The sequence below is a fragment of the Lolium rigidum genome, chromosome 3, assembly GCF_022539505.1.
Source record: "Lolium rigidum isolate FL_2022 chromosome 3, APGP_CSIRO_Lrig_0.1, whole genome shotgun sequence".
Classification (NCBI taxonomy): Eukaryota; Viridiplantae; Streptophyta; class Magnoliopsida; order Poales; family Poaceae; genus Lolium; species Lolium rigidum.
Genome location: NC_061510.1, coordinates 241,275,589 through 241,300,121, shown reverse-complemented (window position 1 = coordinate 241,300,121; position 24,533 = coordinate 241,275,589). Strand labels below are relative to the sequence as shown.

The following is a 24,533-nucleotide window of genomic DNA, read 5'->3' as shown; positions in this document are numbered from 1 at the left end:
GTTGGGGACACAAGAGACTTCTTGCTTTGTGGTTGCAGTGGTTGCATGAGAGGGATATCTTTGACCTCTTCCTCCCTGAGTTCGATAAACCTTGGGTGATCCACTTAAGGGAAACTTGTTGCTGTTCTACAAACCTCTGCTCTTGGAGGCCCAACACTGTCTACAAGAATAGAAGCACCCGTAGACATCAGATGCCAAGTTTTGTATACCTTCCTTAATGGGCGCCACAAAAAACGCCGCACCTAGAGGGAGGTTCTAAGGATCGAGCCCCTCTATGGAAGCTTGTGAAGAAGGCCATGGGAGGTTGCAAGCTCCAAGATTTTTTTAAGATGATTGATGACGATAATGAATAGGCGGGGTGAAAGATGGTTGCCTTGGTGCAGACCTCTCCCATGCTTGAATGGCAAACCGGCCACTGAATTAAGGAGGAGGCCCTTGATAGTAAAGCGGAGATACAACATACAAAAAATATGTATTGAAACCTAACGATAGTATGTGTACCGAAATCAACAGAGAGGCACACTTATCTGCCATGCCAAGGGGAGTAAAGGGTGCGTGAACTAGTAGTTTCATGTATAAATGCCCTGAATTTTTGCCTACTCAGCTCTTCATGGTAGCGGTGAATAGTCACATGAATGTACAATGCTTATATATCTTAACAATGATATGTAGGATAATTGCTGTGAAAGTGAAGGAGGAAAACAAAAAAAGGTTCATCTTTTTTTAACTAAGAGAGTCGTTTTTCTCAATAGGAAAACAAGAAAAGGTTCATCTTTTCTTAACTAAGAGAGACGTTTTTCTCAATACGAAAACAAAAAAGGTTTGTGTTTTCTCTTAGTTGGAGAGGTCTTTCTCAATTTTACGAAATGCCTATATTAGTCACACCTTTTCTTCTTATCCTTTATCATGCCAAATGCAAACAATAATTATTGTGGCTTCTCCAAACAACATGATTTGTACATTGTACAACATGATTTGTGGCTTCTCTAAACAACATGCAATGCTTAAGATAAGATTGTCCTATCAACCACTGTACATACCCTAACTACTTGTTGTCTCCAGTTTTAATTGCCTTCATGGAGTTGCAACATAACCACAGAAATTCTTTCTCCAAACAATGGTGAGAACGACCGAAAAAGTTTCTCTCTCCTTTCATTCGATACAAAGAAATACAAGATGTTATCGTCATATCTCCTCGAAGCCCATAGTATTGTGTTTCCACCAAAGTTTGTTTACAATATTAAAAAAAATTCTAAGAGGCTCAAGAAGACGCAAAATTTTCTAATCCTATAAAACAAACAACTCACACATTAAAAATACCAATCCTCTAAAATTTCTACAAAAATTCTTTTGAATCAAAATCCATTATGATCTTATGTTCGAGGGGTGAGGACTTCCGAGAGATGTAGAAAATTGATGGGCAGTGTGGGCTGCAGGGTTGGTGTTGGATTTCAACCTCTTATTTTGGTATTTTATTTTATCAATATTGCATCAACATTTTGAAGTTGGAGTTGTTGTATCTAGAAGCTAGGCGACAACAACGCCGATGATGACATTCACGAGAAGGCTTCAGTTGGTTGCACGCTTGGTACTAGGATGGACTCTACCCCACGCTAGGCTTCCGTGGTGCTTCTCTCTCCATCATGACAAAAGGCGCCGAAATAAGAACGGCAATTCCGATGCATGTGTCGTTTATTGGATACATTGGGTTCCGTACAAGTGTTACGGCGATCGATGTGGTGACGTGTGTTAAAGTTGGAGTCATCAATTAGCGAGACGATGGGTGATGACGATAGCAATTATAAGAGGATTCCGAGGGGTGAATCTCCTCAACGTGAGTGTTTGTGTGTAACGTTGTGACCTAGTAAGCTGGTTGTGTCTTGGCTTGGGACTAGCCGTCATAATTTGTGGGTGAGTATGTAATTTTGGTTTTCGTGGGGTTTTTGCAACTACGTAATCAAGTTTTTTTTTTGTTGCACAGCTCAATCTGTTGACTTGCAGCTCGTTGGCCACACCTGCGTGACGACCGTGTCTTAAGGAGACACTAGCGCGCAACTAAGCCTGACGCCCTGACGTTCGGTAATCCTTATATTTAGCACATGATGCAAAATGCAATGCAAGAGCAAGCAGGTCCATGCTTCCTTCTGCGCCGCCTCGCATACAGACTTGGTCGCTGCATGCGGGTCCCATCCCCAGTAGCAGCAACACCTACCTTGTTCCTTCCCGGCAAAACAACCAGGCAGGCAGACACCCTCTGGTCTGTTCGAAACTTCGAATCAATGTTTTATGGTTGTGTTCAGTTTTAAGTGGACTAATAATTAACTCAATTCTCAATTAGATGATGTAATTAAATTTTAGTTGGTCACGTTACAACTCATGACAAACAGAAATCACAAAACAAATCTAATGGGCAGATCATCTTTTTTTAGTTTAGTTGCATCTAAATCATTTACAACTGATAAAATTCTCAGCTGCAATCCTATGTATAACTAAAATAATAGATGCAATCTAACATGCAATTCATACGTGCATGAATTGCGTGTTGGATTTCACCAAAAGCTAACTTAGTTCTTAACTTAGCCAAGAACGGACAGGGTGTTTCTGCACCCGGGTGCATATGCACCCTTTATTTGAAATGCATATTAAACATATTTCCAAATGTTAAAAAATTAAAAACAAAAATGCTTCGTGTATACCTTGACATATTACATGTTCACAAAGTTGTTTCAGCAAAAACCGATATGTTTTGTGCCCTGTACTAAAAAGACAAATTTTTGGTGTTAAAATAGTCTATTTCTTGAGGCATTATTTGTCTTTTTTACACATGGTACAAAAATTGTTGGTTTTACGTGAAACTTTATGTGTACACATAGAACATGTCCCTCTACATGCTAAATTTTTTTCCTAAATTTTTTTACTTTTTAAAATATGTTTTATACATACCAGGTGCATATGCATCCATGATCAGTTTTGGTTTTCCGGCCAAGAACAGGCAAATCAGATGTTTTATTATGGTCAGTTCAAAAGAAAAGTTATATTACGACTCAGTTTGCTCGTCCAATGTACTCGCAGGGTGAAGCCGCCAGCTCATGTTTGCGTCTAGATTAACCACCAAATCACTTATACATACCATACACATATGGCGATTTTTTTTGAAAACACAGTACAAAGGCAGACGTTTACATACAGGCGTATACACTCAGCCCTATGAACGCGCACACACACCCTACTCCTATGAGCACCTCCGAAAGACTGAGCCGGCGGATTGAATCTAACAAAGTCACCATAGACGCCTCATTGTTGACAGGAACGCCGTCTCTCACTGAATGAATATTTCGTCTTTATGAGACACAGATGTCAAACCTGAGGTTTGAACTCTTGTGGGCTTGGGGTACAACCACCTTCCTAACCACCCTACCTAAGATAGATTGGTTCTCGACACATACGGTGAATTGATTTGCAAGACCTAGCGACGAGAAGTATTGATAGTCGTAGTTGCTACATTGCCGCTCGTGTCATCTGACACCAGTGATTTTGGTAGTAAATCTTTCACTAGCTACACCATTTTCTAGGTTCATCGAACAGGGAAAGAAACAAACTTTGCAGTCATTGTTGGATTCCCTGGAGGCATGGAGCTAAACTCAAGCTGTGTTTAAATTTCGGATGATTCTTTGGAATGAGATCAAAATTCCATATGGCATTGTGCTAAAATCTGCAGTTCTTCACCTCCTCATGCATGGTATTGGAACCTCTGTTACAAAATGTAAAGTAGAGTAATTTCCGGTTTTCGAGTCTTAATTACCTGCATCAATTCGCACAGTAACTAATCTCACATTTTTTGGAATCAATTACGAGCAGAATATTATACGGAAGAAACTTGTATTCTTTTGGTTTATTGCCAGAAACAACTTCAGTTTCCATTGATTTCTGCTCTTACTTCCCCTATGTACAGTACAGGAACAGAGTCTACCTACTACTCCTAGACGCGCCTAGCTAGACTAGACGCGCCTGACCCTCACCGGCAGCCCGCCGCTGATGGACGCCGTCAGCCCCGGCGCGAACCTGGGCGCGGCGGCGCCGGCGCCATTTTCCCCGACAACCTCCACGTCGAACATCCTCACCACCGCCACGCTCACCGCCTTCATCTCCATCACGGCCAGCTCCTTTCCGAGGCACACGCGGAGCCCGGCCTGGAACACGGGGTACCTGTACAGGCTCTCCGGCGCGAACGTCCCGCCGGCACCAGTCAGCCACCGCTCCGGGCGGAACTTGTCGTAGTCGGCGCCCCAAATGCGCGGCATGCGTCCCATGGCGTAGGGGTGGTACATGACGCGCTGGCTTGCGGACACGTACGTGCCGTCCGGGAGCACGTCGGCGGCGGCGCAGAACTTGGAGTCGAACTGCACCGGTGGGAACAGCCGCATGTTCTCGTACAGCACCGCGTGGGTGTAGTGGAGCGACTTGAGGTGCTCGTACGTTGTTCTCGACGTCGGAGTCGTGTTGTCCCTGGCTGCGTCCTCCGCGCGCATGGCGGCCGCCACGGCGGGGTTCTTGGAGAGCAGCATGAAGATGGTGGTGAGCGCGGAGGCCACCGTGTCGCGGCCGGCGAGGAGGAAGCTGACGACGATGTCGCGGAGGTACTTGTCGTCCACGGCGCCGGCGCCGTGCGCCTCCGAGGCCATGAACCGGGACAGGAGGTCGTGGCTGCCGGCCACGCCCAGCTTCCGGCGCTGCCTTATCATTGCCGCCGCGAGCTCGTCGACGAGGCGGATGGACTTGCTGAGCTCCCTCTCGGACCCGACGTTGAGCATCCGCTTGGCCTTCCAGACCAGCGGCGACGAGGCGGCGCCGCGCATGGCGGAGAGCCTCGACGCGGTGTCGAAGGCGGCGGCGAGCTTGGACATGGGCATGTCGAGCTCGAGGCAGCCCGGGTCGAGGCCGAAGGAGATCTTGCAGATGGTGTCGAAGGCGAAGCGGCGGAAGACGTCCTGGAGGTCGAGGACCCTGGCATTATCTGCGGCGTCGGCGAGCACGGGCAGGAGGCGCGCCTCGACCTCCCCGGCGACGATCCCGTAGGCGTAGGAGCGGACGGCGACGCTGCCGAGCTCGAGGCTGGCCATCTTGCGCTGGTGGCGCCAGGCGTCGCCGTCGACGTTGAAGATGCCGCCGCCGAGGAGGTCGCCGAGGACGGCGGCGAAGGGCTTGCCCTTGGGGTAGTTGTCGAAGCGGGTGCGGAGCATGTGCTCGACGTTGGCCGGGTTGGCGGTGACGGTGCAGCCGAGGACGTGGACGGTGACGGTGCCGGTCGGCGACTCGCGGAGCAGGTGCGCGTACCAGTCGCCGAGGTTGGTGAAGTCCCGCGCCCAGGAGCCGGTGAGGTAGGAGCGGCAGACGTGGCAGCTGCACCAGGGCCACCGGCGCGCCAGCAGGAGCACCGCGCCGAGCGCCACCACGCAGAGGGAGAAGCCGAGGAACGCTAGCCCGGCGCACTGCGTGCACCATGGCAGCTCCTCCATGGCCGTGGCTGTGGCCGTGGACGAGGTGACGGCGTCCATGGCTCTCCCTTGAATTGGAGGAGCAGGACAGAAAATGAGCGAGCGATATCCTTGTTTTCTGGTGTGGGGGAGTCGAGGGAGGCGTGCGCGTATATAATGGGCGAGTGGACGGGGGAGTACTAGCACATGCCGCACGTGCGCCAAATCTTAAACAACGCATTTCTCGCCATTTAATTTTGAGTGTAGACAGCGCATGCCCTCCCGTCATTGAGCATGGCGCCGCGTCAGTATGGCGCCCAAGTCCAAACTTAGGGCGAATTACTGTCCACGGTTATTACCACCTGTTTTATTAGAAAAAATAGGCACTTATCACATGAACAAATATAGTTACTACTCCTTATAAGTGGTAAAACGAGATTAAAGTAGATCGAAAAAAAACGAAAGGAAACCATTTTGTACAATCTAATTCAATCTACTGATCAATTTAAGATCCCTTTTTTTTTGCTAATATCAATTTAAGAACCTAGTAAAGTCAATGTTAGACTTTTTTTTTGCATCCCCTCCCACGGTATTCGACGGTTACTCGTCTTGCCACACCTTATTTTTCGTCATCATAAAATATACATCACTTTCCTTCTAATATCAAGGCATTCTATGGCGGCAAATGGTAAGAGAAGAGCAACAAATATATATGGGAATGGGGATCTCGTCATGTTATGAGGCTTACGGAAAGTTCAGTGCCAATTTGAGACTACTGAAGGAGAGACTTGTACAATCTTAGTGGTGGAGGATGAGTCGATGAAGAGTACCTGAAAGATCGAGATGTCGCCTAGAGGGGGGGGGGGTGAATAGGCAATTACAAACTCTTGCAGATTTCTCTTGTATGAATGCGGAATTAAACTATCGTTTAGTTTACAAGCACAAACCCTAAATATGCTAAGCTCAACTAAGTGTAACAATAACAACTAGAGCTAAGCAAGATAGGCACAAGATATATGTAGCACAAGTGATAGCAAGATATATGTACTTCAAGCACGATGGCTATCACAAGGAAAGATAGCTCGGGTATAGAAATAACCGAGGCACGCGGAGACGAGGATGTATTCCCGTGTTCCCTTGCTTTGCAACAAGGTACGTCACGTTTGGAGGAGTGGAGGTCCCACGAAGGATTCCCCGCGCCACGAAGGCTCACCCTATTCTCCGAACCACACCCACGAAGGATAATGGCCCTTTCCTTATGGTTAGCTTTTCCTCCGCTCCGGAGATGGCAAGCTCCACAACCACTTCACAAGCTCCACGAAGGAGAAGCCCGGGCCTCTTCACAATCTTCTTGAAGAGATCACCGGAGCACCAATCACCAAGCCAACTAGGAGGTCACCCTCCAAGAGTAACAAGCTCACGGTCTCTCACTCGAACAAATCGTGGTGGAGAGCTCAACACTATGCAATGATGCAAAGCAAGAACACCGGAGGTGTTCAAGTCCTTCACACTCAAATCCCACCAAAACAACGAATGCTAGGATGAGATTGGAGAGGAAGAACAAAGGGGAAAGTCAACCAAAGACTCCAAGATCTAGATCCCAAGAGATTCCCTCACTTAGAGAAGAATTGGTTTGGTGGAAGAGTAGATCTAGATCCCCTCTCTCAAATCCCCAAATATGAGCAAGTATGGTTGGAGGATTCAAGGGGAAGAGCAAGTTCTTCAAATAGTAGCAATGGAGGAGAGAGAATGGGAAGAACTTCTTGCTCAAGGTGGAAGAAGGGTCTATTTATAGCTAGGAGCAAATAAAACTGTTGGGGGGAAAAAGACAAGAAAAACGGGCAAAAAAACAGCTCTAAAAGTGGCCCAGCCGGCTGCCAAGCCGGCCGACCGGATCTCTGCGTCGAGGCAGCCGGCGGCCCAGCCCGGTCCGACCGGCCCAGACGACCGGGTGAGGGCCGGGCGAGCGCCGAGCGGCGAAAAGGCCCGGGACGCGCGGGCGGAGCGGCCCAGCGAGGGCGGCGGCGCGCTGCGCGGGCAAGCAGCCCAATACCGCCCGGGCGGCGCGGAGGCGAGGGAGGCCGTGTGGGCCGGTGGGGCGGAGGCGGCCCAGAGAGAGCGCCCGGTCGGACCGGGAGCGCACCGGGCGGGCCGGTCGGCCACCGGGCCTCCGACCGGTCACGGGCCCAATGGCCACCGGACACGGGCCGGATGGCACCGGTGCCAAATCCGGTCCCGGACCGGGTGGGCCGGTTGTCGGTCCGGTCAGACCGGCCGGTCGGCTGGCCCCTCCTTTTTCTTTTTCCTTTTATTCTTTTTCCTTTTTCCCTTTTCTTTAATAACTATTGCTCCCGAACTCCGAATCGCATGAAACCAATTTTGTTTGGAAGATAACAACAAATGCTATCTTATGGAAAGTGAAAACCCAAGAATCTGTAGGAGGGGATTTTATCATGAATATGAAAGGTAGAACCTTATATCATGAATAACCGATAAAATCACCCAACCTTGAAAACGCAATAGAAGATGCATGTGAACTCCGTTTTCGATGAACTTGGGCTTGTTGTAAAGCTAGCAACAAGCTCAAGAACCTCACACCGAGAAATACCAAGAAGCAATAAGAATATGCAACGCATGCAAGGATTGAGCTCCCTAAGACGATGTGATCAAGTTAACCAACCGAAAGCCCCTCTTGATAGTGCGGCTATCTATCCTATAATCCGGTCTCCCATCAACCACCTCGAGACCGGTAAAAGGAAAACCTATCAAGGTCATACCTTTGCCTTGCGCATCCCATCACTTGATCATTGTCGCTTCGTGTATACTCACAAATGCTCATCTTGAACTTGCCCAACTCAACCTTGTATCTTCTCATACTCACTTAAGATAGATCATGGATAATATTGAGTTCCACATAAGAACTCCATCTTCATTTCTTCTTCTTGATCATATCACATATATATCTTCATACCGATGATCTTGATGCCAATACACAAGGTATATCTTTATCTTCATGGCATCCATACTTGAATCCAACACATGGAGAGCAAGTAGTACCTATGGAATATTCCTTCATATAAACTCAATGAAAACATTAGTCCATAGGGGTTGTCATTAATTACCAAAACCACACATAGGGGCAATGTACCCTTACAATCTCCCCCATTTTGGTAATTGATGACAATCACAATAAGAGGGTTTATATAATGAATATTAGGAACAAGTACGCAACTTATCCGAGGATAAGTTGTATACAAGAGGTTGTATTTGATATCGTCAAGTAACACAAAGCTACTAGCCCATATCAAAACCGGCTCTACTCACACAACTACAACAAATGCAAGAGATGTGAGTAGAACCAGTATATATAGAGAAAACTCCCCCACAATGTATGCACGTGTGATGAACATGAATTCATTGCATATATTGTCAAGATTAACCTTTGGGGTAGTTTCCACTATATATACACAACCATGCAAGGCATATAGATATGGAATGCATGAGAGGCAAAACACTTAAGCACAAACCAAGCTTAAGTATAAAACCAATCCCTTAAACCCTCTAAACTTCTCCCCCATTGGCATCGATTGTCAAAATGGGAGAAAAATTTAGAAGGCCAATATAATGTGAGTTCCTCCCCAAAGTGTGCACTTCTCATAATTTGAGTGGAATCAAGTGCACATATCCAATGATGAATACTTGAAGGAAGTCAAACTATATTGAGGATCAAAGATTGCATAAAGATAATATGGTGAAGTGAGCTTCAACAAATAAAGGCAAGCAATCAAGGATCCAATTGGACAAACAAAGATATCATGATAAGAGAGATATGGTGCTCTAAAAATAAGAAAGCTCCCCAAGGTTCGTGCACAATTTATAATGTTTGCATTTGAATACAATATGCACAAATATGGAATCCTCACTCCCTATATATCATTTAGAACACAACTAAGATAAAGAGAGTATGCTTATCAAGAACAACTTTAGTCCAACAATTACGAGATATGAGTGCAAGAAGGAAAACAAATAAACTAAGCACTCATAAATCTTCTTTACCAACAACACTAAAATCAAAAGGATAAGAAGATGGTTGGCAAAGAACAAGGATATCAAGGTGATGGATTAGCGCTCTTATGTATATGAGTTTCTAAAGTGGACAAAGTGATCCATAAAGAAACATGCACACACAAGAGGTTAACAAAATAGATAAGATAAGATATCCAAGATGAAGTCATAAGATATACCAAAGGATGTTTGCTTAAGAAGCATATATAGCCTATGGCTCCAATTTTCACTTATGGTATATGAATGAACTTCAACCAAGTTAAATCTCAAAAACATCACAACTAACAATAAGGGAAGTAGAGCTAGTTGGAGTGTTTTGAGAAAGGCAACAAGTATCATAAATATGGATTTATTTCGCAATTTCATCAATATTGCACATAAGAGCTCTTTGAGGAATTGATATGCAATAAATTGCTAGAGGGCATATTTGGGTAGGTGAATCATAAACATGATGTATATATATATATATTCCCAACATATGCATCTTCTCAAATTACTCAAATGTACAATAGGAAGTTTCGCTTTAAAAATGATTTTTCAAGAACCGCAATATTTTTGAAATAAATAATTTCATGCCAAGATACAACCTACAAGAGGTTGGATGCTATATGAGAGTGCATGAATAAGATACTTGTTACCGAGATGGCAATGGCTTGATGTAGTAGATAAGAGTTCATCGATCATCCTAGCTTGACTCCAATCCTCATATGGTGACAACACCTTCCTTATAGATGAGACAAGCCTCCATTGCATCTCCAATGTACCTAAAACATCATTCAAGTACATCTTGGTCCCCAAACTTATTGGGTCCAACATGGTTATACTAACCACAATATATAGGACACACTCCATATAAACATGTGCATATTTAGATGAAGTTTGAATTTCATGCACATCTTAGCCATTTAGGATTTGATGGAGTATATCCTACATAATGGATCGAAAGAAAGCAAGCATGCTACAAGTATAAACAAATTACATATAAGCATGCACCAAAACTTTTAAAGATCCAAGAAAGATATACTTTGGACAAAACACCAAAGGAATTAAATAAGGCATAGAGGTGTCACAAAACAAATTTGTTGTCCAAATTATATCTAAGAAGCAAATCACAAAAGATTTGTTCAACAAAGTTCAACAAATGAACTAAGAAGATACCATTGAGCATAAATGATGAAATAAAGCAAACACGCTCAAAGATCTTATCTCATTCAATATATAAAGCATAGAAGAAGGAATGAGATAGCAAAACTCCCAAAGGAGCAAGGTTCGAACAAATAAACCAAACCCACTACACTTTTCACAATGGCACAATGTACCGTAAGGAAAAGGTATGTATTCCAAAACAAACACTTGATATGAATCAAGGGGATTTATCAAAAGATTTTTCAAAGGGACAAGGAAGACATATGGGAGTTATAAAGATTTCTTGGAATAAAATAAGGAAGTAAGAAACAATCCAAGGTGAAGATGATCCAAAAATTCAACCACATACAAGGTTATCAATTGTCAAAGACAATGAGTATATTGGAAATAATTTCCGGTGGAGTATTGACAATGATAGTAAGGATCAACTTCACAATAAAAGGCATAGGATAAGTATATAGAATTATGCACTATGCACGGATGAAGATTCTTGATAACTTCAACTAGTCACACAATCACGCACGGCAATGATTAGAATAACTTGAAGCAAACGGTATCCCAAATAAGATATAGAGATATGTATTTGAGGAAAAACCGCACCAGGAATTTCATATTCAAACAAGAGCCCACAAGATGAGTAATAAAATATTTTTATTAGGAATGGAGCTTGTTTGAGCAAACATGCCACCTAGGAGCAAGATAATTAAGAGCATCAACTCTAAGTGGCATAACCTCATATGTTCACATTTTCTAGGCTTGTGATATGTACAAAACATATTACTCCCCCATAATGTGATAAGTCATTTCTTCTAAATAAGAGGCAACTAAAATTCAACTAGAGATGATTAATGGATATTTAGAATTTGAATTTCTCATGAGTATGGCACACCACATAGTGACTAGATAATCTTGCAATATCAATACTAAGTGGTGGTACCCATGTACACACATTTTAAAGAAAGAGAGATGGACAAAGCATATCACTCCCCCAAAATGGGATGTTCCATTAACCACTTCAAAGAGAGCCAAATAAGATATCATCAAGGTGCATTAGGCTCAAAACAATACACAAGTATATGGTGAGTCAAACAAACATACTTGAATACACAAGATAAGCAAGTAAGACACAACACATACATACACATATTTGGTACAAAACCAAACATGCAAAGGGGCAAGTAACTTACAATAAACATGAAGAGTTGAAGTATAAGTTACCGCAAAGAGGAACATTGGATATAAGATATAGATGATAATCCATACGACTTGGCTTGGTAAAAATATAATATATGAAGATCCCTTAATTCTTCATGAAGTAGCCAAGTCTCCAATGCCCTCCAGCTTGTACCTATTGATCAAGTTTGAGATTGTTGGTCCCCAACCAAGTTGGGTCCTAAGAGATTAGTCACAATAGGCTTGGCAACCCAAATGGTTCTTTTCTTGAAACCACTTTGAGTTCCACCAAACTTGGCAAACACATTGCCATCCTTATCCTTCCCTAGAGAATAATCATCATCAACAATTATAGGGTTAGATAAGGTACCACCTAAGCAAGAAGAAGCAAAGTGCCCCTTCTCACGGCATAAGTAGCAAGTGTTCCCCTTTCTCTTCTTTATTGATTTCTTCTCTTGGGGAACATTATCTTGATTCTTCTTGGGAAGTGGCCTATCTTCAACTTGAGGTCGAGCATGAGCTTGACCTTGACCTTGTGGCCGTTTCCCTTGTTGTTTCTCACTCAAGTGCTTCTTCTTCTTCAATGGGCATGATCTAACATGATGCCCTTCAACCTTGCACTTGAAGCAAACCAACTTGGCCGAATCCTTGACTTTGTCTTGGCCCTTCTTCTTGTTGCTCTTGCTCTTGGACTTGTTCTTGTTATTGGAGTTGAATCCAAGTCCACTCTTGTCATTGGGGGATTGTTGCACACTTAGCATCTTGTCAAGTGCGGATTTCCCTTCATGACGCTTTTCCAAGTCTTTCTTCAAAGAAAGGACTTGAGCCTCGAGCTCTTTTATTTCCTCTACATGGTTAGTAGAAATACAAGTACTAGAGGAAGTAGAAGCTTCATTGTTAGAGCAACAAGGCAAATCAAGTAATCCAACACAAGGTGTATCACTAGTTTGACTAGATGGATTACAAGGACTAGCACATGGCAATATAACATTTTGGGTAGAGATTGTGCTAATGTCCACATGAGGCTCACAAGATGTTACCTTAGTGACACTAGCCTCATGAGCTAACTTTAGCTCATCGTAGGAAGTTAGAAGATCCTCAAGAGAGTGTGAGAGCGTTTTATTGTTTTCTTCCAATTCCCTACAATTGCTAGTTAGCAACTCAAGTTGAGCCCTTAACTCAACATTCTCCTTTAAGATAGATGCTTCACAAGAAGTAGAGTTAGTAGCACAAGCATCAACAATAGTTTTCTCATTTTCATGCATATAGGATTCAATTTTTTGTGTAAGCATGAAATTAGTATGCTTCTCATCTTTTAGCTCATGCTTGAGGAGAGTGAATCTCATTTCCCCATTTTCAATATGGGACTCCAACTCCACTATGGTTTCCCTATATTTATTCAAGGTATCCATAGAGTGTTCGAGATAAGCACGAGCTTCTTTATTACCACGAAGAGAAGCATATACCATTGCCATATCATGCACCAAGGTATTATGTTCTTCATCATTATCATCATCATCACTCTCATCATTAGAGGATGTGTTAGGAGTCAAAGTAGGAGATACCTTTGATCCATTTGCCATAAGGCACATGTGCATACCGGAGGATGAAGATGAAGGTATTCTTGAATCCTCATTTGAAATCATGTCTTGATCCATAGAGTGTTCGGTTTCCTCTACATTGTTAGTCAACAAGCAACTAGAGGAAATAGAAGCATTTTGATTATGGGAGCAAGACAAGGCAAGCATATCCTCATGAGATCTATGTAAGCAATTTACACATGATATGCAAGAACTATCAACACAAGCATGTAGATTATTTTCAATGCAAGATGTGTTTAAGTCCAAAGAGGAACCATTGCAATGAGATAGAGATGAAGAGTCATCACTAATGAGCACAATATCAACATTGCAATTTCCCTCACCACTCACCATATCATTACCTTGTGTCTTGCAACACGTTGGTGAAGTGGAAGAAGATGATATATCATCACGGCCGGAGGTGGAAGCAACTTGGAGCTCTTCATGATGTGATGGGGAAGAGAGCTCCTCGGAGACACCACCGACCAAATGAGAAATGGATCCACCAAACATTTCTTTAAGCTTGATCCACATCTCATGAGACGACTTTCGCTTTATATATATCAAGAACCTACGAAAATCGGGTCTCAAGGAAAATAAAAGCTCATTAGATACTAGAGCTTCAAGATGTAAGTTTTTCTCATCCTCTAAAGATAGATTTTGAGGATCCATCGGAGGAGAAAAGCCTACATCTAGATATTGCTCAATGTTTGGACACAAGGTCCGAAGATTGCAAAGCAAGCAATTTCGCCACAAAAGATAATTTGTGCCATCAAAGATAATTGTGTCATTGTGCACTATATTACTAGCCGACATCTTTACTCTCAAGGCGGTGAAGCCTTAAACAAGGAGAGACCTTGCTCTGATACCAATTGAAAGATCGAGATGTCGCCTAGAGGGGGGGGGGGGTGAATAGGCAATTACAAACTCTTGCATATTTGTCTTGTATGAATGCGGAATTAAACTATCGTTTAGTTTACAAGCACAAACCCTAAATATGCTAAGCTCAACTAAGTGTAACAATAACAACTAGAGCTAAGCAAGATAGGCACAAGATATATGTAGCACAAGTGATAGCAAGATATATGTACTTCAAGCACGATGGCTATCACAAGGAAAGATAGCTCGGGTATAGAAATAACCGAGGCACGCGGAGACGAGGATGTATTCCCGTGTTCCCTTGCTTTGCAACAAGGTACGTCACGTTTGGAGGAGTGGAGGTCCCACGAAGGATTCCCCGCGCCACGAAGGCTCACCCTATTCTCCGAACCACACCCACGAAGGATAATGGCCCTTTCCTTATGGTTAGCTTTTCCTCCGCTCCGGAGATGGCAAGCTCCACAACCACTTCACAAGCTCCACGAAGGAGAAGCTCGGGCCTCTTCACAATCTTCTTGAAGAGATCACCGGAGCACCAATCACCAAGCCAACTAGGAGGTCACCCTCCAAGAGTAACAAGCTCACGGTCTCTCACTCGAACAAATCGTGGTGGAGAGCTCAACACTATGCAATGATGCAAAGCAAGAACACCGGAGGGTGTTCAAGTCCTTCACACTCAAATCCCACCAAAACAACGAATGCTAGGATGAGATTGGAGAGGAAGAACAAAGGGGAAAGTCAACCAAAGACTCCAAGATCTAGATCCGAAGAGATTCCCTCACTTAGAGAAGAATTGGTTTGGTGGAAGAGTAGATCTAGATCCCCTCTCTCAAATCCTCAAATATGAGCAAGTATGGTTGGAGGATTCAAGGGGAAGAGCAAGTTCTTCAAATAGTAGCAATGGAGGAGAGAGAATGGGAAGAACTTGTTGCTCAAGGTGGAAGAAGGGTCTATTTATAGCTAGGAGCAAATAAAACTGTTGGGGGAAAAAAGACAAGAAAAACGGGCAAAAAACAGCTCTAGAAAGTTGCCCAGCCGGCCGCTGGCCGGCTGACCGGATCTGCGCCGAGGCAGGCCGGCGGCCCAGCCTGGTCCGGCCGGCCCAGCAGCCGGGTGAGGGCTGGGCGAGCGCTGAGCGGCGAAAAGGCCTGGGACGCGCGGGGCAGAGCGGCCCAGCAGGGGCAGCGGCGCGCTGGCGGGCAGGCAGCCCAATACCGCCTGGGCGGCGCGGAGGCAGGGGAGGCCGTGTGGGCCGGTGGGGCGGAGGCGGCCCAGGAGAGGCGCCGGTCGGACCGGGAGCGCACCGGGCGGGCCGGTCGGCCACCGGGCCTCCGACCGGTCACGGGCCCAATGGCCATCGGACACGAGCCGGATGGCACCGGTGCCAAATCCGGTCCCGGACCGGGTGGGCCGGTTGCCGGTCCGGTCAGACCGGCCGGTCGGCTGGCCCCTCCTTTTTCTTTTTCCTTTTATTCTTTTTCCTTTTTCCCTTTTCTTTAATAACTATTGCTCCCGAACTCCGAATCGCATGAAACCAATTTTGTTTGGAAGATAACAACAAATGCTATCTTATGGAAAGTGAAAACCCAAGAATCTGTAGGAGGGGATTTTATCATGAATATGAAAGGTAGAACCTTATATCATGAATAACCGATAAAATCACCCAACCTTGAAAACGCAATAGAAGATGCATGTGAACTCCGTTTTCGATGAACTTGGGCTTGTTGTAAAGCTAGCAACAAGCTCAAGAACCTCACACCGAGAAATACCAAGAAGCAATAAGAATATGCAACGCATGCAAGGATTGAGCTCCCTAAGACGATGTGATCAAGTTAACCAACCGAAAGCCCCTCTTGATAGTGCGGCTATCTATCCTATAATCCGGTCTCCCATCAACCACCTCGAGACCGGTAAAAGGAAAACCTATCAAGGTCATACCTTTGCCTTGCGCATCCCATCACTTGATCATTGTCGCTTCGTGTATACTCACAAATGCTCATCTTGAACTTGCCCAACTCAACCTTGTATCTTCTCATACTCACTTAAGATAGATCATGGATAATATTGAGTTCCACATAAGAACTCCATCTTCATTTCTTCTTCTTGATCATATCACATATATATCTTCATACCGATGATCTTGATGCCAATACACAAGGTATATCTTTATCTTCATGGCATCCATACTTGAATCCAACACATGGAGAGCAAGTAGTACCTATGGAATATTCCTTCATATAAACTCAATGAAAACATTAGTCCATAGGGGTTGTCATTAATTACCAAAACCACACATAGGGGCAATGTACCCTTACAGTACCTAACCTAGCTATTGCTATCAACCCACTTTGTCCTAAAGTAGAAGGCATTGGATCAGTTGCTGCTAGATCCTTCCACAAGGCCACAAGGCCACAAAGGACACAATCCAAGAGAAACAAGCTCCGGGTACAAGCACCCGAAGAAAGTCAACTCACGAATTTTGATTTCCACGTATCATCGTGAAGAACTCAAACACATGCGCCTTATGCAATGGCAAGTCCCTCGCTATCAAATTCCACCAAAGTGATAAAATCTATTGGAGAATCAAAGAGGGAGAACAAAGGAGGATAACACCAAATTTCTTCAAGATCTAGATCTAGAGGATTCGCTCACAAAGAGGGAGATTGTGATTGTTAGTATAGTAGATCTAGATCTCCTCTCTCTCTTTTCCTCAAACAAAAGTAAAAAATCATGGAGGGAATAGAGACATAGCAAGCTAAAGAAAGATCAAAAATGGGGGCAAGGAAGAGCTGTGTAAGACTGGGTACCATTGGGAAAGAAGACCCCTTAAATAGGTACCTCGAAAATCCAACTGTTAGGTGCAAAAATCGTAGGACCGGAAGTTCTGCCCTTTTAGGGCGATAGTGCCAGCCAAGCCAAAAGGCAGTCCAACGGTCAAAAGGTTGCAAGTGTTGGGCAGAAGGAGGACGATACTACCGGTGGCCGGTACTACTGGCCAACTTCCGGAAAAGCCCAAAATGTTCCCAGTACCCTTTCGGTAACCCCAAAACGAACTTACAGAACTTGACCGGAAGTAGGGTGGTACTACCGATTACCGGCCATACAAGTTGTCCAAAAAACTGTTTACGAAAGTGAAACCATTTTGTTACAAAAATAACAACAAGAACTACCCCACAAAAAGTGGGATCGAGTTTTTCATGAACTTAGAGGTGAAACATCTCAACACTAAGAACCGGAAAAACTCCAAACTCGAAAACACAATATGTTGCGCATACAAAATCCATTTTCAATGAACTAGAGCTTGTCATGAGTAGAAACACAAGCTTTAAAACATCACATGGATCAGAACCAAGAATAGCCAAGAAAGATGATGCAAGGCATGCAAGGGTTTGAGCTCTCTCTGGACAATACGATCAAGTTACTCATTCGAGAGCCCTCTTGGTAGTACGGTCAACTATCCTAAAATCCGGTTTCCCAAAAACAACAAGAGACCGGTAAAAGAGGAAGCCTATAAAGAACAAACCTTGACCTCGCGCATTCCACTTGAGCTGCATGATTAAAATCTTGCCCATTTCAAGTTGGAACACCTTTCTTGATTGTGATTCCTTGATGAAGTCTTGCGGATTCCTCCCCCATAATACATCATGGAAGAGCTTCTTTTTAGGCATATGATCATGTATCCATGATCACCATATGGATGTCAAGCTCCGCCTTCATACATGTTCTTCAATGCACACCTTTTCTTCTTTCTTCATATTGTCGATGTTTTGAAGATGCACATGACATCTCCCTCCTCTTCTTCTCCTTCTTCAAGACATATTTGACATAGGCTCAACTTATCTCATGACCAATCTTCGGATCATTCCTTCAATAACGCCATGTTCATCACTTTATCTTCTTCCATCCTTGAATCCAACATATGGTTCAAGGAATGGATGTGGACAAAACCTAGAAGTGAAACTCAATGCAAAAGTTAGAACATGATCTTTCGGAAGCACAATACTTCTTGGCATGGTCCACATTGCATTAAAGTGACTTCACGTAATTGGAGGGACCCAGGGATATCTCAGAGTGAGAAGTATATGTTTTGCCCTTTGGAAGCTAAAGAGATGCCAGACAACTTTGAAGAATCTCCAAGGTGCAGCCAATATATACAATTATGAAAGCTAGGATGAGAAAAAAAACAATACATGATAGTATTAACTTAGAAATGGCTATTTTTTATTCATCTAGATATAGCAAAACCGATGTCGATTGCTTGGTAGATAATATATTTTTGTAGTATATCTTAGCGTACACTCTTATGTCTTGTGGAGTAAAAGTCCTCTCCTTTATTTCTTTATTTCACCTCTTGAATCTAGGATGTTGCCTCTCTTGAATTTCGCATCCCTCATCTCTTACTCATCTTCATTAAATAAAACTTTTCTCCTGCTCCTTTTTCTACCTTGTTGACGACACATACATCTTACTAGCATTAGCCCCCAATATAAATCTAAGGCGTTGGCACCCCGATAAAGCAATTAATCTAAGCCGGTGCCCATTGGCGTTGTCGCTTATTAGCCCTCAGGGTGATGGTCATATATAGTTACTTTGTTGGATTGTCACTGCGCTCTCCTTTTTTCTTCCTCATCCTCTCCCCGCCTTCCCCCTCCTCTCTTTTGTTGATAAAGACCTTCCTCCTCTTAGATCATGATAGATGCCTCGGAAATCCGTGGAGGGCTTGTTTTGCCGGTAGGACTAGGAAGCTAACATGCTCTAGATTTTCTCTTGTAAGATATATTGTTAGACTAATGAAATTCCCATACACTTTTTTTTGCGAGAAAAAATTCTCATACACTTACAAATTCATGCCACAGGGGAACTAGTCATAGAGAATGTTTCTTTTTTCTGCAACTGCGGTTGTAGCCTAACGCTGCCTAAAAAGCTTGCGTGTGTCAATGCAGACATCAGGCCTTAAAATCTGATATGAAAATATTTCTTTCTTAAACGTTGTACACGAACAAATAAGAGGTGCCAACGCGGCTCCCTCCTATTCATAATAGTACAAATTTATATTAAATCTTCGATATTTATTATGATTCGAATGGAGTACTTAGTAACAACCAGTTCACAGGAGTACAGACGTAATTGATGTTGACACGAGTTAGATTCCACCAATTAGCACTAGGTTAGATATGGTCGGTTCTGCGACATACGGTTTCAATGCATGACACCTTGCATTTTTGTAATCTTTTGAAATACTAGACATGATGCGTTTGCGTTTACACACCAGAGATAATTGCTCGCTCTGAAGAAACACATGGCATATGCCAGGTCAAATAAAATTAGCCATGTAAGTTCCATGCTCCAATTAATTAATAGTACTGTATAACTTTTTATGGAAATTAATACTACAACGTCAGTGGACGGACAACGCAAAAAGGTCAAATAAAACGGACCATGTCAACAAATAATCCAGTATTCTCTTGCACTGAAAGAAAATGCAGCAGTAGGTATACACAACGTGCGTGGAACATACATCCAGAAACGTTTTGATCCACAACATGGTTCCTAGGGCAAGAAAAGGTCCTAATTAAGATGCAAATGACCTTTTCTTTTTGTTGTCAATTGAGCAAGATCGACAGAAAACTTCGAACTTTCAACTAAATAAATGGAATCGTGGACTTTAAGCTTGATCACCGATGTTGAATTATTCTCACGACAATACTCAACGACCCAATTAAATGTTTATCATATATACGCGTCCTTTATGATGACAGAGCATATATGCAGAGGGAAAACAAATACTGACCGATTATTCTCTGTCAATAAACTATTCCTAAATTGCTCGTGCTGAAATGGCACGAGGAGAAAAGGAAGCACTTGTATGCTGTACTCCTCAACTTCCTAGGTATAGATAGGATAGCTTATGCATTTCTTCTGTAGCTGCTACAGCAGACTGGAACTGCCTGTTCCGAGGATATCCAACTGTTCTTGCAGCCTGTCATGACCCATGATGCAATATAGAAATTCCATGTTGCTGTGGTAGATCACTGTGCCCATGATAGTTTACATGTCCTGTGTTTCATCGCTATCGTGTCTTGACTTCAGCCGTGTGGTTCTCAAAATTTCCCCATTGAAAAAACAGAGCATGGACCATCACTGCGCGCAGGAACCGGACGGATCAAACCAAATCGCTACAGGAGCAGATGGATCAAACCAAATCAAGAGCAAATCTCTGCTAGTTGATGTATACAAATGACGCAAACCCAAGCTCCTTTTGTGCCCCACTCGATCGCCAGTGCACATCTATGCAACATAGATAGAACGATCTCACGGTTGTTATGGCATGCAAAGTGATTGCAAGACAGAACAACTACTACGACAAGAAGATGAAAGGCAGATAGTAGTGTAGATCACAAAAACATCATGCATAGAGGCTCGTGCATACGACAACAAGATGAAAAAGGCAGAGATCACAAGAACAGATCGCAGTTACCAAGCTTGAACTTTCTGAACGTGGTCTGAAAAGATTGCTGCATTTTGCCTTGAGCAGTGGAGGAGGAGATTCGTTTTCCCCAAGTGACTGGACACGCCCAGATACAGGCGCCACTTTACAGCAACTGCTTGATCGCTTGCACATATTTTAATAGCCCCGCCAGTTCCAAGAAGACGATTAGGCACGTTGCCCAAATTTGTGTCAGCAGCAGCAGCATCGAGCACTAGTCAAAATAAGATCGGATTTATAAGAGTATCAAAAATAATGTTTAAGTATTGGCTTGCTTCCCACAGGCCACAGCTGTGTTTCTCTAATGCCATCAGCGGTTCATTGCAACAGTTGTATATACATGTCGGAGCAGCAGCGGGTTTGCGTATGTGGTGACCGAGCTGCGAGTGACGCGGCCGGCAGTCGGCAGAGGGGGAGAAGCTATTAAACTAAGAGCCCAACTAAGGAAACATACGCAGCTCCCCTATGAATTTCTCATGTATGCACATAATATATTGAGAGATGCAGAGAGGTACATGAATGGGTGGCTTTCAGCGTTGTCAGAGCAATTCCAATAGTATAGCCAACTGTTGGTTATAATAAGATGTCATATCATTTGTAGTCATCATATAGCTAACATGTATAATAGTTGGCTATAAGAATGTAGTACTTTACTAATATATGGCCCACCTTTCACTCTCACAAGGTGCCTCGGAGCACGTGCAAGAGCTGGCTATTGCATAGTAGCCCACCTCCCTTCTCTCTCATCTTCTCTCTCCTCCAACTCATCTAAAAATTACTCCCTCCGTTCCTTTTTAATTGACTCGGATTTAGTACAAATTTGTACTAAATCCGAGTATTATTTAATGTCTTATAGTCAGCTGACTGGACTCTATTGTACTTGCTCTCAGCTGTGCGACTGAAACCACAACTTGTAGTGCTACCATCAACAGGCACTGCACTTGACGTTAATTTTGTGTGCATAGCCACTTGTCGATGCCACGGCCTTTCAAGCTGCCTTTCGGTGTGAGAACATGCTTTCATACCACCCCTTCTAAGTGCCACTAGTGGTTGGGGCGCCCCATGGGGCGCCTCCTCGCTGGTGTTGTGCAATCCAATCACGTATTAAATGTTGTCAGACGATGTTATCCAAATTCTCTACTCCTACTATTATGTGCTCGGTCGACCACTGTACCGCTTCGCCGCTACAAGGTTCTGGTAAGCCGATCTAGGTTTGGTTTGGCTAGCGACGCTGGGAGCGCCCGAGCAAGTGGGAGGTTGCTCTGATGGTAGGTGGAGGGTGATCTGATATAAGATGTTCATCTCTCTCCTTCTGTTTTTGCAGCGCGTTTGGCCGCGTGACAATGTTGGGTGGACTGTTGTACACATCTTGTTCGTGGATGGCACACAACCGACCTCAACCTCTTCCATACGCTGTCAACCTCTTCTGCACACCCTCAATGCTGGCGTGGCAGAGTCCCGAATCTCTCATTATTTCTGTTTTGATCGATGTCCTATCTGACGTCGTGATGCATATATATTGTACTTGTTATTTCATTTATAAGTTAAGTTGGTTGTAATTCAATCTCCTGTGACAACATAATACCATGGTGCCTGGCAAAGTGTTTAGGGGTTACAGACTTAGAATTCCAAAAAACTTGTTTTTTGAAACGGGGGCAAAAGCAATTTTTCATTTTCCATTGAATAGATAAGCTAAACATAAGAGTTATTTTACACACCACTGCTGGCAATGGTAATGCCAGTGTGAGCCTATTGGCCTCCATATCAATGGTGTCTTCTGCTATCCATTCATTTGTGGAATCAACTGCAAAGACATACGGATAGGTGGACCTTCCAGGGGCAGTTCTTAAGTGCTGAAAGGTAGATCCCCACAGATCTTGTTAGAGGGTACACTCTCCGACAATATTCAGTCTAGCTAGCATGAGATGAGAATTAATCTGTAGGAAATTTCAACCACTATGGGAGCCTTCTTGTCTGAAAGATGACAAGATCGCAGTATCAATAAAACAATAAAGCCGTCATTTTATATACACGGGACAAGATAGCATTCTGCAGTTTTGAAATAACAAGGAAAATGTAAATATGATAGGAAGGGAGGCAAATTTCTTTCACTGACAGGTCGAGTTTCCATACACCTAACAATTAAATACTACCAAGGATGGGAACAAACTGTCCAGGTTAATATTTCCCTAGTAATAATTCACGAATTTGCATTATTTGCATGTAGTTAGAAACATATAAAGAGGATAAGCTAAATTATAGCATGTATATAACTATATGGACCTTTTACCATTGATGAATTGAGTTACTGAGGAAGCCCACAATTTAGCCTAAGAAATGTAGCATACCTCACTCTTATAATCCAGACATTGGTAGAACAACTTACCAATAACAGTGAAATTATGCACTCCTGGTTTGCTACTACACATCAATATGGAAATAAATTTTACTGCAACCTTGATTTGCCTTCAAATCAAACACCACATCTGAAGCAAGTGAGAACACTCCAGATTCATTTTTGAAGCAAGAGGTTCTATTGATTTTGAACCAAGTGAGATAGCGCTTTGGTTCATTTCTGAAGAAAAACCTTGTAAAATGTATCCTTGAGAGAATTAATGATACACTGGTCTGGCATGATACACAAGTTAAAAGTGCTTGATATAGTTCTTGAACTATGCAAGTGCTACAATTTAAGCAAGTCGAAATGAATATAACCACCCTGTCTCCTTTTACTCCCTTCCTTTGAGTTCAACGGCTGTCAGCAGCGCCTCTTGAGTCTAGGGCTGAAGTAGTGTCCTGTGAAATAGTTCTGCTCAGCTCACATCACTATCATGTGGAAACATGGTTCTTCCATCTCATATCGGATTCTTGCTCTTGTAGCATCATCACAATGTAGAAAACTGGCTGGTAAATCAACAAAAGATGAGATATCACGGACAAAGCAAAAAAAAAAAGCTATTGAACAAATGGAACTATATAACAAGGGAGCCAAAAAGTTACAGATATTTCACATCAGCGAAATTTATTAAACAATTTCTCCATGGGTCTTCTTAAATGTAAGTTCACAGTGTAGCATATATATGTATTAGCGGCACTCATATAACCTTAATCAACTACAGTGCAACTGCAGCTTGCTGGGTTTTATGTGGAGATGGTTCATCCCAACAAAGTTGCCATCATAATCAACAAGGGGGCCTCCAATCCCGGACCAGGACACAAGTGAGGATAAAATTATGCATGCAAAATGGAGTGAAGATTTCTTGCTCCCGAGCTCCAGTGCTCCTGGTTAGTTTAAAAAATTCAAAATCATATTTGTGAGTTTCAAAAAAAATTGAAAAAATATTCGAATGTAGCTCATGAATTATCCCACAAACGTGTAAAATATCACTTTCAAATATTTTGTATCCTGAGCTGTACAAAAATAACAAAAATGTAGATCTGTAGAAGTATTTTTGAAATCCCAAATTTTTATCAGATTTGTCATTTTTGTGTAGCCCATAATACAACAAATTTAGAGTCACGATTTTACATGCTTGTGGGATACAACACTAACTATGTGCCAAATTATTTTCATATTTTTTTGAAACTTTTAAACCATGATTTTAAATGTTTTTTAACGGCGAGAGCACTTGTGCTCGGGAGCAAATGACACTTTCCCATGCAAAATGCAATTAATAATACCTGAAATTAAGGATATTTAATTTAAACAGTACGGGTTAAAGAAGCTAG

General features: G+C 43.1%; 1 protein-coding gene across 1 annotated transcript; it reads right to left on the bottom strand.

Annotated features, from left to right (window-relative positions):
- Window positions 1–3,998: 3,998 nt before the first annotated feature.
- On the bottom strand, window positions 3,999–5,566 carry LOC124699211 (cytochrome P450 94C1-like). Its single transcript, XM_047231550.1, has one exon. The coding sequence runs from the start codon at window positions 5,553–5,555 to the stop codon at window positions 3,999–4,001; it is 1,557 nt and encodes a 518-aa protein (XP_047087506.1). The 5' UTR covers window positions 5,556–5,566.
- Between the last annotated feature and the right edge of the window lie 18,967 nt (window positions 5,567–24,533).